This window comes from Lagenorhynchus albirostris, chromosome 20 (genome assembly GCF_949774975.1).
Source record: "Lagenorhynchus albirostris chromosome 20, mLagAlb1.1, whole genome shotgun sequence".
Lineage (NCBI taxonomy): Eukaryota > Metazoa > Chordata > Mammalia > Artiodactyla > Delphinidae > Lagenorhynchus > Lagenorhynchus albirostris.
Window position 1 is genome coordinate 11,620,615 of NC_083114.1, and position 16,505 is coordinate 11,637,119.

At 48.0% G+C, this 16,505-nt stretch overlaps 2 protein-coding genes across 6 annotated transcripts in view; one reads left to right on the forward strand and one right to left on the reverse strand.

The window, feature by feature from the left end:
* Positions 1-1,734, forward strand: part of ANKFY1 (ankyrin repeat and FYVE domain containing 1) — a 79,257-nt gene extending 77,523 nt beyond the window's left edge. The window contains exon 25 of the mRNA XM_060133670.1: positions 419-1,734. Within this exon, the coding sequence (XP_059989653.1) occupies positions 419-488 (70 nt within the window). The 3' untranslated portion in view covers positions 489-1,734. The remainder of the gene's footprint in view (positions 1-418) is intronic.
* Positions 10-16,476, reverse strand: LOC132511016 (neuferricin). Of its 5 annotated transcripts, none has more exons than XR_009537495.1 (5): positions 16,048-16,474; positions 10,208-10,348; positions 6,160-6,346; positions 5,042-5,661; positions 10-351 (listed from the first exon to the last, which is right to left on the reverse strand). XR_009537495.1 is itself a non-coding variant. In XM_060133699.1 (5 exons), exons 1-5 carry the CDS (start codon positions 16,295-16,297, stop codon positions 326-328), a joined length of 657 nt encoding a protein of 218 aa, XP_059989682.1. In that variant the 5' UTR covers positions 16,298-16,476; the 3' UTR covers positions 10-325. The 5 variants fall into 5 exon arrangements, 2 of the variants coding, with proteins under 2 accessions (XP_059989682.1, XP_059989681.1); XR_009537493.1 differs by having other exon boundaries at positions 4,908-5,661; XR_009537494.1 differs by having other exon boundaries at positions 4,876-5,661.
* Between the last annotated feature and the right edge of the window lie 29 nt (positions 16,477-16,505).

Genomic DNA, 16,505 nt, shown 5'->3' on the forward strand with positions numbered 1-16,505 from the left:
TCCTTTTTTTTTAAAATTTATTTATTTATTTTTGGCTGGGTTGGGTCTTCATTGCTGTGCACAGGCTTTCTCTAGTTGTGGAGAGCAGGGGCTACTCTTCGTTGCAGTGCGGGCTTCTCATTGCTGTGCCTTCTCTTGTTGCAGAGCATAGGCCCTAGGCACGCAGGCTTCAGTAGTTGCAGCACATGGTCTCAGTAGTTGTGGCTCACAGGCTCTAGAGCACAGGCTCAGCAGTTGTGGCGCACAGGCTTAGTTGCTCCGTGGCATGTGGGATCTTCCCAGACCAGGGCTCGAACCCGGGTCCCCTGCATTGGCAGGCGGATTCTTAACCACTGTGCCACCAGGGAAGCCCTGTAAGCATTAAAAACAAACACAAAAATTTTAACACTCCTGACATGTGAATACATTTCTTTAACAGCTACCCTCTAGGAAAATCTGAATTTCCAACACTTTTCAGAAACACATGGTTGACAGCAGTGAGAAGGTAGCTGTTTTAGGCATAATGACCAGCTGCCTGGATGTCCTGTGCTCTTGGCCCAGACTTCAGCTCATGGTGACGTCTGTGACCACAGCTGCCCAGGCTCAGCCACCTGACCCCACTGCAGCTCTCCCGTGGACCCTGGAAATTCCCTCCCTGACTCCATTATTTAGGAGCAACTCGAGAAGATCCCCCCATGGTGAGGTTTCTGCTGGCCTTGGTCTGAAGGGAGGACTGGTGCTGTGGGTTTCAGAGAAAACTAAGGAAAGTTTAGGGGTTTGCAAGTTAAAATCTAGTGATCCATAATTCCCTCATACAAACTGCATGAATCTAGTAGCTCACCTCACCATCACACTTTCTTGAACTAGTGTTCTCCTTTCCCTTACCTGTTTTCCATTTTGCTCACTCCTGGTTCGGACCAGCTATGGTGATTGATAAATCGCATTCTCTGGTGGCTTTACTCAGAGTTAATAGGCACTGTTGGGGGCTTCCACGTAACAATCCCAAGTAATCCTAATAGCCGTCCCTGAGGAGAACACTGGTCATATTTTGTCATAATATGTGAGTACAAACCGGCATGTTTCATAATTTCTGTGCCTTCATTTTTATGTCTGTAAAACAGAAGTGAGCACGGTTCGTCCTAGCTCACAGGGTTGCCTTGAGGAAGGCGATCAGTATTAGGTCATATGTCCTTCCTCTCATGCAAGTACACGAATTCTGGTGTGCACAGCGAGGGTCCCCTCCAGTGTGGACTGATGGGAGCAATGTCTGCTGCCTATTTGCAGGAATCTGGGGGCCCAGGGAATAGGAAGTGCTTTCGAGGATGGAAATTCAGATTTCCACAGATTTCTGAACAGATGTCCCTAACCTGTCCGTAGCGTCTATCTTTCAGATCACAGTTTGTCCTGGAGCTGAGCAAGCTAGGGATGGCGGCAATGGTCTGATACGGGTCCCTTTGCAAGTTAAAGGGACTGAGCTGTGGCCAAAAAACTCTGGCCTCTTCCCTCTTAGTTCTGTGTTTCTGGAAAAACTGGAATCTCAGGATTAAAAGGCAGACGTTACAATTTCCTCCAGCATGTTGGAAGGCAGCTGCCCAGCCCTTGCTTTAACACTGCTCATGGTGTGGCAGAGAGAGCAGACCTGGGTAAGAAGCTCAGCTCTATTCACTTTGTTATAAAGCAGAAACTAACACACCATTGTAAAGCAATTATACTCCAATAAAGATGTAAAACAAACAAAAAAACACAAAAAACTCAGCCCTGCCGTGCAATGACTGTTGTAACCATTAGATGTGGGGTGGGAGAATTTATGCCCCTTTTCTGGACCATAAGAAGACCCTCTCAAGGCTGGCATCGAGGTTCAGTGAGAACAGACAAAGCTCCCTCCCTGCTCAGCATGTTTGCCCAACATGTATTAGTTTCCTTCTCCACTTCCCTCTGTCAGCAGGTCTTAACTGCCCGAGCTGAACTTTCTGTGGCTTGCATCACGGAGGGACTACCTTCCTCCTCCATAGTCTTGCCCAGGAGAGAGGAAGGAGAGGCATTTCTCCAGTAGCCACTAGCTTCTCATGGCTGAGCCTTCTGGATCATTAACATGACAACCTACTCTTGGCGAATCCTTTGAAGACTCATCCACTGCCCTGGTGTGAGGAGGCTGTTTCCTATAAAGTAAGTGGTCGGCATCGAAAAGGAAATGAGTGCTCATTGAGCAAGGAAGTGAGCAGCCCGCAGAGGCTGGATGAGTGTGTCCTGAAATGTGGGCTCAGGGGTGTTGCATCAGCCAGAGTTCAGGTCTGTACTTGGCTGGGATGACTCTTAAGTGCCTTGTTTTGCTCTTTTTCCTTATCAGTTTGTTTTGGAAGGATCTAAACATCTCTGGACCTGGCCTCCACGCTATCCCTGCATTCCTACCCCAGGAGTGGCCTCTGGCCGCTCTAACCAGGGCTTTACTTGGCCATACTACAAGCTCCTTGAGGTCAGGAGCCTCACTTCCCCCCAGCCCAACCCCATGGCACACAGATGCTTGGTAAATATCTGTCGAATAACTAAGGACTAAGGAGAGCAGTGGCAGTGACTAGTTCTCAGTTAGCCTGGGGTTGAGTCAGCAGGGGTGCCTCAGGCACTGAGCTCAAGGGCTGTGTGGAACTCAGAATAAGGTCCTCACTTAAGTTCGCCTCCTTACTGTTTGCTCCTGCTCCAGGGAGGGCGGAGACATACCAAGCCATGGAGGCACGAAGATAGCACTGAGTCAGGACAAGAACCTTGAGTTCTAGGCTCAGCTTCATTGCTATGTGCCTTTATTAAGTTCTTTGGGCCTCGGTTGCCTCATCTGCAAGAGAGCTAATTCTGCACACTTCTCGTGTCCTAGGTATGGTGGATATAGGGGTACAAAGCCAAGTGATCCTTGGTCCCTGTCTCAAAGAGAGTCTGCAGTCCAATGCGAGAGGCTGATAGGAAATTCATAGTTACGGGACACTGTGACATTTGTTATTTTAGAAGTGAACACAGAATTATTTTCCTAGAGGGAAGTGCGTCTAAATCCACTGGTGGGCCAGTGGTTCATGAAGCCTCCCAGTTGATTGAGCTACGTTATTAAGGGATAAGAGGTAGAAAAATTGAGAAGAAGACATGTCATTCCAGGCAGAAGGGACAGCCGGGGTGAAGGTGTTGCAGGCATAAAGCAGCGAGGTGAAGGCTGGAGGGATCAGTGCACGTGGGAGGTGGTGGCAGAGATACAGAGGCTAAGAGGAGACGGACCCTAGAAGGGCCTCGTGTGCCGCTGAAGAGTTAGCACCTGATCCTTACAGATAAGGGAGCCACTGAAGAGGTTTAAACGGAGAATGCCCCGAACATCACGGGGATGGCTTGGCAGTGTGGAGGATGGGCTGGAGGGAGTGCAGTTAGATCAGGTGAGAAAGGAAGGCCTCAACCAGAGGAGGAGTACTGAACAGGTAAGGGGTGGGATTGCTAGGACCTGGAGACTGGTCAGGAGGAGGGGCTCAGGAGAGAAGGGGCTGGGGATGATGGCCAGGATTCTTACTTGGTGTGACTGGGTGCTTTGAGATGGCGATGGTGGAACCATCCACGGACACTGGAAGAATCACCAGGGAGAAGATGAAGACTAAATGCCAGAACTGTGGAGACTCTGGTGCCTGCAGAAATGGTCAGGAAAGCCGCCTGGACGAGATTGCAGACTTGGCAGCTGACGCAGGAGCGACAGGAGCTGGTGGGAAGGCGTGTGGAGGAGAGGCTTCCAGGAGGCTGGAAGGGACCCCCGAGGGATATAAGGGAAATGGGGAAAAAGCCAAGGGAGGCTTTCACGAGGGCCCTCAGGTGGGACAGGTCCAGGTAGGTAATAATTGAATGTGGCCGTGCGTTTGCCAGTACAGAATTTATCCTGCTGTGGCGCAGGGAAGGGCTAAGCTGGGCGACTGTGTTGCAGGCAGATGGGGGCTGAGGAGCAAAGCCTGAGTACATGCAGCATTCTCCAAAGCTTCGCTGGGGCGGGAAGTAGGGACAGGAAGGAGTTACGGGGCCTCAGAAGAATGGGGCAGGAGGGAAGGGAAGTGAGCTGTTGAATGCAGACTTAGAGGGAAGAGCCGGGAGGCATGAAGAGGTTAAAGGTGCTGGAAAGGCCGGTGAGGAAGATCCTGGATGGCAAAAGGAGCCAAGAGCAGGATTCAGGCGTGAAGAGCAGCTGTGGCCGAAGGGCAGCGAGCCACACGTTAGGGCAGGCAGCCTCCGTTTTCCAGTCCGTGAATCTGGAAAGCTATTAAGTGAGATTAATGATAAAGGAGAGGAAAAAAGACCAAGAAAGGGAGGACAGGGAATGTTTAGATTAACAGCTGAGGGGACTGGGAGAAGTTGAGGTGAAGGCACAGACGGGGAGACCATGAACCTGTAATCGCTTCAGATTCGTTTCCTTATCTGTAAGGTAGGAACTCTGCCCCCATGAGCTTAACTAGAATCGAGGAGGTAACGGGTATGAACTTGGTCCAGTGTGGGAGATTACAGATGACCTTGGACACACCACCCACTGTTGAGGCTGTTTGTATTGGCATTTGTAGCCTTGCCCAAACTTTGATGTTGCGCTAGCCAGTGTCCACGTTAGAGCTGTGAAACTACCTTTTGCTCAAAAATGCAGACTTCTCCCTTTGAAAACACACCACCCCTAATTTTAAGTGTTTAAAGAGAAACAATATCTTTGCTTTAAATTGTTGCTTTGTTCAGAGTTATCTGGATTTGCTGCATCCCTATAAGCAAAAACTTTTCCATTTCCAGAACTAGCCTATCCTGTTTTATTGTCACCTCTCACTATATTGGTTCAGCTCGAATTAACTCAATGCGGCTTTTGGCTGTACTGATAAATTCAAGTTTGCCTAAGGGCAGAGGTCTTACTTTTAAGAAAGGTTGTAAAAGTCAGGGCTCACATTAGCAAGTGGGGAACCGGAACAGGGTTGTGTTGACACTGTTAGTTCGTATGGCTTTTCTGGATGTGTCTGCTTGTTTCTGAGTTGTAAGGGAATGACGTAGGCCCCGATGTCCTGGTCAGGATGAGACTTACAAGCAGGGCCCAGGCCGGCAGCTGATCTGGGCAGCCTGGGAGTCCGTGGAAAGGAAGCTGTTGGAGCTCAGAGCCCTTCTGCGTGTCTGTCCAGTTAGCTCTGAGTTGGTCAAATTTGTGCCCGTTAATACCTGCGAACTCCAAAGGATGATGGTGAGGAGATCTAGCGGAATAGTGGCAAAAACAGGCCGACCAGTACTAGGCAGGTTGCCAAGCACTGGGCTCAGTCACCAAAATGGTGAGCCCATGGGGAGGGGCATGAGTCCTGTCTGCAGAGCATGGCCCAGTCCTTCCAGGCCCTCTTGTTTCATGTAGGAGCCCTCCTAGGGCACAGGAGTCAAGGGCCCATTAGGGAAAGGCAGGTGAGGGTTCCCTGTGGGTTATGGACATACAGGGTACCGGCTCAGAGGGGGACATAGCATGTGATGGCTAGGGGTGGGCAGCCTGTGTATTCCTCCAAGTTGGGGTGGTCCAAGTCCCCACGATTTCTGTGTGTAGGGTTGTCCGGCGTCTGGTCACTAGGGGGGCCAGTTGTTCTCACACACACGCAGTGGGGCTCCTTGGCACCTGGCTTAAACAGCTTCCTGGGGACGCCAATCCAGTCTCTGCTCACACCTCCACTAAGGAGAGAAGGAAAGAGGGCTGCTTAAAGCATGAAGTCGTGAGTTTCTCTGGGAAGGGAGGAGAGGGAGCAGTGAACCAGGCCTTGCGAAAAGGAGAAGCCATTTCACTTGCTGCCTTGGTGTTTTCCCAAGGCAGTGGTCTGCAGTGTTCACCCGAACCTTCTTGCTCTCCCCCGAGGTCCTCCAGCTTCCCCTCTGAGGGCACAGCCCGTCGTCCTTTCACTGCTGCTCCAGCCCCTGCCCTCTGCCTTCCTAGGAGGCAGCGCCACTTCCCTGCACTGGTGGCAACACCTGTGAAAGGCTTTTCCCCACTGGCCTCTGAGCGTCTCAAAAGCAGCGTCTGGCTTGAGAATTGCTATCCCAGAGCACACGTATTTTGACAAAGTTCCCCTGGGTTAACAGTCAATTTATGGCCTCACTGAACAGCACAGATGTGGTGACCTAGAAGATGGATTTGGGGGAGAGGCGGGAGGAACAGAAGGAAAGCCCGTTTACCTCCTCTGGGAGCACCAGAACCGGCTGCCCCGGGTTGAGCTCCACTCAGCATTGCATGGTGGAAACTTCTGCTTCTCTTTCAGTTCCTGTTTATTTGCCTCCAAGCCTTTGGTGATCATGGCTTCTGCCTGGGTCAGTTCTGGAGTAGGTAGCCCATCCTCTCCGTAGAACCTTCCTGTCACCCTCCCTGTGGTGACAGGAAAGCTGACATCAGAGTAGCCGTGGGAGGGGGGGGCAGGAACAGAGGCTTAGCTCCTGCAGAAGTCCTGGTAAAGCCGAGTCCCCAGGGCTTCTGACTTCCACAGTAGCCTGCTGGCTGCTGATTTATTAAGAACTGGTTGGAGGGACTTGTGTTGCCTTCTATCCCGATGTCTCTCAACATCTTATACGACTCTGGATAGACGCCTCCCTGTTCTAGATGTAGAGTCCTCCAGCACGGAAATTATAAAATCCTTCCCCACATGTCACTCATTTTTCAGTGTTCCACAGTGCTTGAGGTACACAGTAGGTGTCCAAGAAATGCTTGATGAATGAATGGCTTATTGCATAACATTTTTGTGGCTCATTTCTTCCCCACATTGAATTATTTTGTCTTATATGGATATAAATAAGTCATTTATTGAGTGTTCACTCAGCATCAGGAGCTGTGCTAGCACTTTACCAGTATTTTGTAATCCTCCTAACACCCGTTTGAGAGAGAAATCAGTGCTCCCGTGGTCCTAGGAGAGAGACTGGGAGACTGAATAGCTGGGAAGTCCCTGAAGCTAGTAAGTGGGTCTGGCCCTGAGCTCATGCTCTCCCCTCCACCATTCTTTTCCGGCTCAGTCCTTCAGTGGACAAGCTGAGTGGAAACTGGTTTTAGTTTGAAATCCCCGTCAGAATTTGTAAGGTCTGAGCTATGGCCAGCAAGTGGTCGGCGAGCCTGTAGGCCAGAGCCAAGAAGAGATCAGTTCTTAGATGCAGGGACTTGCATCTCCGAGTCCTGAAGTGCAAGTGGCTTTCACAGCAGCCCCTGGCACAGGGCAAGAGAAGCAGCAGAAAGGACTTCTAGAAGGTTTGCCCAAGTAGGAGGAGGTATCTGTACGTACCTGCTCCTGCTGTGTCTGTCCAATCTTCTCAGTCCCCGAGAACTGAGATTCCAGGGTACGTTCGTGTACCAGATTCAGTTCATCTTCTCAAGTCCAACACCCTATCCTGACCTTTCCAATTCTATTCTTATCACTTTGTTTTTTCGGCCACTCCATGTGGCTTGCGGGATCTTAGTTCCCCAACCAGGGGTTGAACCCAGGCCCCCTGCAGTGGAAGCGCAGAGTCCTAACCAGGGGACCGCCAGGGAGGTCCCTATTCTTATCACTTCTGCCTGGGTTCCCTGGCTTAGGAGCCCTGGATCTCTGACTCCTCCTTCACATCTAAATGTACACTTCCCTTCGTTCATGTCCAAACCATGGGTGAATCGTGTCGGTCCAACCTTTAAAAAACACCCTGATTCTGCCCATTTCCACTGCTACCACCCTAATCCAGACGATGGATTACGACAGTGGCCTCCCAGTGGTCTCTGCTTCAGCTCATTCCTTCCCACAGTTCTTTCTCTACAGAGTAGCTGGGGTGACCTTTTAAAAACGTAAATCACACCTCCATGCCTGGTTTATACCCTCCTATGGCTTCCTAAAACATATGGATAAAACACAAACTTCTTATCAAAGGCCTCCAAGACAAGCATCTGACCTGTGTTTGCTTCTTCAGCCTCCTCTTAAGTGGTCCCCTCCCTCACTGTAGGCTCCCTGACCATGCTTCGCTGCTCCCCGCCTCGCGCACTCTGTTCCCTCAGCCTGAAATACTCTCTTCTCAGATCTCAGGATGGCTGGCTCCTTCTCACCTTCCAGGTCTCAGCTTAATTTTCATTTCCTCCAAGAGGCTACCCTGACCATCTGCTCTAAAGGTGTCACGCACACACCCAAACATGCATCACATTAGTTTTAGCTTATTCACAGTCCTATCTGGAATTGTCTAGTCAGTTTACTAGTTTATGGTACTGCTCTCCCCACCAGTGAGGCCCCAGCACTCAAAGCAGCTTAGTTCAGAGCATTCATTTTGAACGCTTGTTAGAATAAATGAAGGGAGCAGGGCCCAAGTCCCAGGGCTTCAGTCTGAGTTGGCCTGGCACCGCACTTTCTCCTGTAGAGGGTCTCTGTATGCATGGTGACAAGCCTGTCCTGGTGGGTTTTAGACATGAGACCCCAAGAGAGGACAGCAGTAGTAGAGGCAACAGAGAAAGAGGCAGAAGCTGTGTCGTGAGAATGGCGGTCACCATTGGCTGGGTCTCCAGAACACAAAAATGGCATCTCGTTTCCCCTCGAGGCCTGGCCATATGGCTGCCAAGATGGCTTCCTGCTGTCGTCCTTCAGTGTGCACCTGTGTAATAAACCTTCATCTTCTGACGCTCTGTCCTGAGGGTTTCTGGTGCCCTGAAAGAACCTAACACTGCCCTCCCCTTACAGAATGCGCTAACAGAGGACAGGAACTGCATTCAGCTCATCTGTGGTCCCCATGAGGACCAGAACCACAGCATATCCATAGCAGATACTCGAATATATCCTGACTTTAACTACAGTCCTTCGGAGGCATTTCTGACCATGTGCCCCTCACTCCCCTGCACGTTAACACTGTTCAGACAAGACGAGTTCACTCATCTCACCAAACACATCAGTTTGCTCCTCGACATCAGTGTGATGTGTTTGGTCTGGCATCCTTTGCTGACACACAGGACTCCACTTTTATTCTTCTGTGTTGGGTTTTTTCCTTATTAACACAGTCATGTTTCAGCTTTGGTTTGGCAACTTTATGGGGAAAAGGGAGAACCAAGCCTTCTGAAGGCCAGACGGATAGAGGTCAGTTCCTTCAGTGGCAAACATAGTTGTGATCTGAGGAGTGGCCTGGTGCAGACTGGGTGAAAACAAAGATGGGGGGTGCTGCAGGTTGGGGTGACAGGGGCCAACAGTGGTGGGTGTGGAAGAGGGGGCACTGGAAACAGAACTTCAGATTCATGAAAAAAGCCTTGGCTAGTTGGACGTGGACGGAGCAGAGGAGTCAGTGAAAATGCCAGTGAAAGGTTCTCAGCAAAGGTAATCCAGGGAGTAATGACAGAAGCAGACATGCAGGGGCATTAGGGGCAGAGAAAGAACTTCCAATTTAGACCTGTTCCAGGGTGAAGTGACACTGATGTTCCTCAGGAAATTAGCCGTGTCTAAGTGGGCTCCAGTGAGAGGTCAGGGCAGCAGTAGATGGAGAACAGGGGCCCAACCATCCCAGTTGTCAGTGTTTGTGAAGCAATCTACTGTTTAGTGTCTAACATTTCTTTAGGACACCGTTAGGTATCTTCTCATTTAGGTAGCAGGTGCGGCGCTCCACACAACTGGCTTGAACAAGTGTTTGATGAGCATGACTTCCACCTGGGAGGCAGTTCGTTGAGGATGGGCACAGGTTGATGTCTGTCTCCTTCGGGGATGAAGTAAAAGGATATTTGTCAAAACCATTTGCAAACAGGCTTTGAGCCTCCCTGACTGTGTCTGAAGCCAGACTCCTGGAACACGGCAAGATGGGGAAGCTGCCCTCCTGGGCGGGTCACTCAAGAGTGGCGCAGGCTGTGGGGCAGCAGAGGCCAAAGCCAGTGGTCGGGCAGTCCTCTCCCAGGAGCGAGAGCAAGGGAAACAGGGACCTCCCCGGTGGGCCCGTGGTTAGGACTCCGCGCCTTCACTGCCGAGGGCCTGGTCGGATCCCTGGTCAGGGAACTGAGATCCCACAAGCCGCGGCATGACCAAAAAAAAAGGTGATGGAAACAAGCGCCCCAGCCATTTCCTTCCGGGACATATCGCCACACTGACAGCCAGAGTTTAAGGTGAAAAATCCATGGGCATTTTTCAGATTTTAACCTTGAGTCCAATCCCCAAAGAATTCTAGCCCCTTAAAAAAACTGCAAGACAAACAAAACAAGAAAACAACTGCAAGACAACTAAATGAAATCTATGGAAATGACCTGTGGAATACTTACCGATGAATTCATAATTCTTCTCATAGAATGAAAGCCAACTTTGGAGTGTCAGCATCTCAGAAAATGACAGGTCAGATACATCATCCACAAGGCCTCCTTCAGAGTAGTCCCCGGTCACAAACGCTCTGGATGCGTCTCGGCCTGCAGGGGAGATGTTTCCAGTAGATTAACTTATAAATCACCAACACTGTAGCAACTCAAGAATCTGTTTTCTGAGAAACATCTCCCCCAAACCCTCACTCCCCAGCCCCCAGCAAAGCTGATCCCTCCTCCCCCTCGGTGACAGACGCCCCTGGATCTTAGACATACTTTCTGGCATGCATCCTGTTCTTTCATTGACTTTCAGCAACATTTCGCATGGTGGACCATGTCCCTTGGCTTCTGTGACACTATACTCTTGGTTTTCCTCCTACCCTTCTAGCTCATTTTCTACCAGCCTCAGACATCAGTTCTTGTTCACCTCCTTTGCTCCATCCACACCCTCCACTTGACAATCTCATCCACTCCGTGGTTTCAAGTACCACCTCTCTGCCAAAGATGCCAAATTTGTATGTTTAGCTCAGACTTCTCTTGAGCTCCAGACCTGTATATCCAGTTGTCTGCTCAACGTGCCTTAGATGACTTTCAGACATCACAAGTTAAAAATGTCCATACTGCATCCCCAGCCCCTGGAAACCTGCCTCTATTCTAGTACTCCCTGTCTCGGTTAATAACCAGTTGCTCACTCCAGAAATGTAGTCCTTGACTCCTCCTTCATCCCTTACATCCCATCAGTCCCCAAGTCCTATAATTTCTTCCTAAATATCAGTCTGCCTGGCCCCATCTACTACTAAGCAAGCCCGGGCTGCCGTCGTCTCTCATCTGAACTACTAGAGTAACCTGCTAGGTCTCCCTGCATTCATTTGGCCCCCTGCTCATCTATTTTCCATACAACACTTAGACTGATATTTTAATTAAATCGATCATACCATTCTCTTGCTTCAGAATCCTCAGGGGCTTCCTTTTGCCCTATGACAAGGTACATATTCCTTAGCAGGCCATTCAAGGCTCTGCACCAGCCACCGCCAACCTCACCTTGCCACTGTACTCCCTTTCTCGCTGTCCTCCTCCCCCACTAGGCTAAGGCCTCTAGTAACACCACTATGTTCTTTTAACACTCATCACAAAAATAACTGATTAACTGCTTATGTGATAACTATTTAACGTCTGTCATTTCTACTAGTCCGCAAGTTTTATCAGGGAAAAGAACATACCAAACTAAAGAATCAGTTCCCCAGTGTCTGGTGGTGCCTGATCTTTAGTAAATTCTCAGTAAATACACGACTGAATGAAACCCATACATTTATAGTTAATTGATTTTCAATAAGGGTGCCAATTCAATGAGGGAAAGAACAAATGGTGCTGGGACAACTGAATAGTGACATGCAAAAGAATGAAATTGGACCCCTACCATATATAAAATTGACTCCATAAATCAATGACCTGAATTATGAGCTAAAAATATAAAACTCTTAGGAGAAAACATAGGTGTAAGTCTTTGTGACCTAGGATTAGGCAATGGTTTCTTAGCTAGGACACCAAAAGCACAAACCACCAGAGGGAAAATAATTAGGATTTGGTCAGAAATTTTAAATTTTATGCATTAAAGGACACTATCAAGAAAGTGAAGCCCTGAAACCATAAAACACCCAAGAGAAAACAGGCAGCATGCTCTTTTTTTTTTTTTTTTTTTTTTTTTTTTGGCCGTGCTGTTTGTGGGATCTTAGTTCCCCAACCAGGGATCGAGCCTGGGCCCTCGGCAGTGAAACTGCAGAGTTCTAACTACTGGACTGCCAGGGAATTCCCGGCAGTATGCTCTTTGACATTGGTCTTGGCAGTATTTTTGGGAATGTCTCCTCAGGCAAGGAAAACAAAAGCAAAAGTAAACAAATGAAACTACATCAAACTTAAAAGCTTTTGCACAGCAAAGGAAACTATCAACAAAACGAAAAGGCAAGGGAATTCCCTGGCGGTCCAGTGGTTAGGACTCCGTGCTTCCACTGCAGGGGGCCAGGGTTTGATCTCTGGTGGGGAACTAAGATCCTGCAAGCTTCAAGGCGCAGCCAAAACAAACAAACAGAAAACCCGAAAAGGCAGCCTACTGAATGGGAGAAGATATTTGTAAATGATACATCTGATAAAGGGTTACCATCTAAAATATACAAAGAACTCATACAACTCAGCATCAACAGAACAAAATAAAACAGGGACTTCCCTGGTGGCAGAGTGGTTAAGAGTCCGCCTGCTAATGCGGGGGACACGGGTTCGAGTCCTGGTCCGGGAAGATCCCACATGCCGTGGAGCAACTAAGCCCGTGTGCCACAACTACTGAAGCCCATGTGCCTAGAGCCCATGCTCCACAATAAGAGAAGCCACCGCAATGAGAAGCCCACGCACCGCAACGAAGAGTAGCCCTTGCTCTCCGCAACTAGAGAAAGCCCGCGCACAGCAACGAAGACCCAACGCAGCCAAAAATTTTAAATAAATTAATTAATTAAAAAACAAAAAAACCCCAAGCAACCTGATTAAAAAACGGCAGAGGACCTGAATAGACATTTTTCCCAAAGAAGCTATACAAATGGCCAACAGACAAGTGAAAGATGCTCAGCATCACTAATCATTAGAGGAATGCAAATCAAAACCACAATGAGATATCACCTCACACCTGTAGGAATGGATATTATCTAAAAGACAACAAATAACAAGTGTTGGCGAGGGTGTGGAGAAAAAGGAACCTTGTACACTGTTGGTGGGAATGTAAATTGGGGAGCTACTATGGAAAACACTTCGGAGGTTCCTCAAAAAAATTTAAAATAGAACTACCATATGATACAGCAATTCCACTCCTGGGTATTTATCCAAAGAAAACAAAATTCAAAAAGAAATATGCACCCCTATGTTCACTGCAGCATTATTTACAGTAGCCAATATATGGAAGCAACCTAAGTGTCCATAGATGGATAAATGGATATACACATATACAGTGGAATATTAGCCATAAAAGCAAATGAAATCTTAGCATTTGCGACAACATGGATGGACCTATAGGGTATTATGCTAAGTAAAGTAAGTCAGAGAAAGACAAATACCGTATAATTTCACTTATATGTGGAATCAAAAAAAACAAACATAACAAAACAGAAAGAGACTCATAGATACAGAGAACAAACTTGTGGTTGCCCACAGGGAAGGAGGCAGGAGGTTGAATGAAATAGGTGAGGGAGATTACAAGGTACAACCTTCCAGTTATAAATAAGTATGGGGATACAGCATAGGGCAGAGAGCCAATAATACTGTAATAACTTTGTACGGTGACAGATGGTCACTAGACCTATGGTGGTGATCATTTTGTAATATATAAAAATATCAAATCACTATGGTGTACACCTGAAACTAACATAATATTGTGAGTCATTTATACTTCAAAAAAAAGTGAAAAGAACCTGCAGAATGGGAGGAAATATTTGCAAATTATATATCTGATAAGGGTCTAAGTGTCCAGAATATATGAAGAATTCATATATACAACTCAACAATAAAAAGACAACTCAATTTAAAAATGGACAAAGGATTTGAATAGACATTTCTCCAAGGAAGATATACAAATGGTCAACAAGCACATGAAAATATGCTCAACTAGTTATCAGTGCGATGCAAATAACCAAAACCACAATGAAATACTACTTCAAGCCCATTAAAATGGCTATAATCAAAAAGAAAAAAAAAGACAGTAACAAGTTTGCTGAGAATGTGAAGAAACTGGAACTCTAAATACATCAATGATGGGCATGTAGGTTGGTGCAGCCACTTTAGGAAACAATGGGCAGTTTCTCAGAAAGTTAAACATAAGTTACCATATGACCCAGCAATTCCACTCCTAGGTATATACACAAGAGAACTGAAAACGCATGTCCACAACAAAACTTGTACATAATGTTCATAGTATTATTCATAATAAGCAAAAAGTGGAGACAACCCAAATATCCAAGAAATGATGAATAGATCAACAAAATGTGGTATATCTATACAATGGAATATTATTTGGCCATAAAAAGGCATGGAGTCTTGACATGCCAATACATCATGAATGAACTTTGAAAACATTATGCTAAGTGAATGAAGCCAGACACAAAAGGCCACATGCATGACTCCATTTACATGAAATGCCCAGAAGAGGCAAATCTTTTGAGACAGAAAGTAGATACTGGTTGCCAGGGGCTAAGTAGTCGGAGGGGTTGGGGAATGACTCCTAATAGATATGGGGTTTCTTTTGGGGGTGATAAAAATGCTCTGGAATGAGATAATGGTGATACTTGCACAACTTTCTATGTTCACAACCACTTGTACTCTTTAAAAGGGTGGATTTTATACCATCTGAATATCTTTAAAAAAAAATATTGACTGAGCGAATAAGTGAACATACCTGCTTCCCTACTAGAGTGCATAGGTGTTGGGGAGCAATGTTATAATCTCTGATTCCTCAGCACGTGGTACAGGGCCAGCTACATGGCAGTGGTCAGTAAATAGATGGTGAATAAGTATTGGGCACAAAGGAACTCAGTCGACAGTGGAGCACATTGCAAAAGAAAAACCACTCCAGAAATGGAGTGTTTTCTGCTCACACTTGTGCATACAGCCATGATGGCTGCATCAGAGTGCGGCAGGAGAGTGCACCAAAGTGTCCTCACCTGGCAGGTAAGTAAAACACTTGATTCCAGTTCCAGCTCTGCTTCTAACTCACTGTGTAGCCCTGGGTAAGTCCCTTCCCCTTCTGGACTGTTTGAGGAGCTCAGCAACACCAACTGAACTTAATTCCTTCTCTGTCAATGCTTCTATTTCTTAAAAGTTCTCCCTAAAGACAGGGAAGTGACTTGTATTTAAGTACCAGAGGCAGCTACCCAGTTCTCCTGAAATAATGACAAGTGGGAAATGCTTATTTCCTATCAGCTTAGTCACTGGCCGTAGGCTTGCTCGTCGTCTTTTTCTTTTTTAATCTAGGAGATGGTCATTCTTCTCGGCTGGTAAGACGACATCTCTAAAAGTAATAGGCTGGTGTTCCTAGTTCAAGTCCTGTCAGGACTTAGTTGTGAGGGCTCTAGGCAAATCACATCCTCCAATCCCCCAAGATATAAAATAGGGAGGACAGAATAATCCTCATTTGACAAATGTTCTTTGAGGCCTAACGTGCCAGCTTTGTTCTAAGTACTGAAGGACTGTAAATGAGGCCAGACTCCTTCCCTGTGCTCTAACCTGATAAACTTTTTCAAGGAAGGCAGACAAATGCATTTGTACTAGAAGCAAGAACGACTCAAACCAAATGTACTACTTTTAGGGGAAACCTGGAGCAGGGGGAAAGGAAGATCGCTTCCAATTGGGGCACATTGAAGAAATGGTTGGAATCATTTCCAACCATTTGGGGAACTCTTGAGGCCGGAGCAGGGCGTCACTCATCTCTGGGCCCTGAGAGCCACGCAGTGTGGCACAAAGCATGTACTGGGGGCTTCTGCTGGCGAGTAAAAGGTAACTCGTAAGAGGCAAGAGATGTGTTTCTCCAGCCTCACTCAAGAAGAGCGGTGGGGAAAGATAGGGAAAGCAAAGGCTGGCAACAGTTGCCCATAGTCCTGCCCGAGTCAAAACAGACCAGAAGGATGATGCAGCTGAGCCCGGTCCCCACGCTGGTCTGACGAATGTGGGGAGGAAAAGAGGAAATGAATAAACGAATGAATAAGTGAATGAATGAAGCGCAGACGCCTACCGGCCCGCATCGTAACAGGAATAGGCGTGAACCGCCCCGCTAATACCTGCGAAGCCGCTATAGTGGGCCCCAGGCTCGTAGTGCCTCCGGCCAGAGGACACATCGTAGACGCGTCCGAGCAAGGCCAAGTAGAGGCCCGGGTCCCCAGGGCGGCCGCGATAGCGGGCCAGCTCCTCGGGTATGAAAAGGCGAAAGTCAGCGCGGGGACTCCACCAGCCCATCAGCCGTGCGGCCATCGCCGCCGCTGCCGCCGTGGCCAGGCCCAGCCAGAGCCCACGCCTGCCGAGGCTCAGCATTTCGACAGCCGCACCGCCTCGGCTCCTCCGAGATTGCTGCCTCTCTGTCCACAACTAAGATGGCGGAGAACCGGCCGCTACGTCACCGGCGCGACGCGCGCTCTCCTGTGTCCGCCTGTCACCAAGGGGACAACGGAGGACTGAAAGGGGAAAGTCTGGCGAAAACTTCACTCCCTGGCTCCAACTCTTTCTCGTACTTTTCTAGCAT

Excerpts from the sequence above, each read along its gene's own strand:
- LOC132511016 (XM_060133698.1), bottom strand. The coding sequence starts at position 16,297 with ATGCTGAGCCTCGGCAGGCGTGGGCTCTGGCTGGGCCTGGCCACGGCG. Across the intron at positions 10,349-16,047 it reads CCACTATAGCGGCTTCGCAG|GCCGAGACGCATCCAGAGCG; the intron begins GTATTAGCGGGG and ends TCTCCCCTGCAG. Across the intron at positions 5,662-6,159 it reads TTCTGGTGCTCCCAGAGGAG|TGGAGGTGTGAGCAGAGACT; the intron begins GTAAACGGGCTT and ends TTCTCTCCTTAG.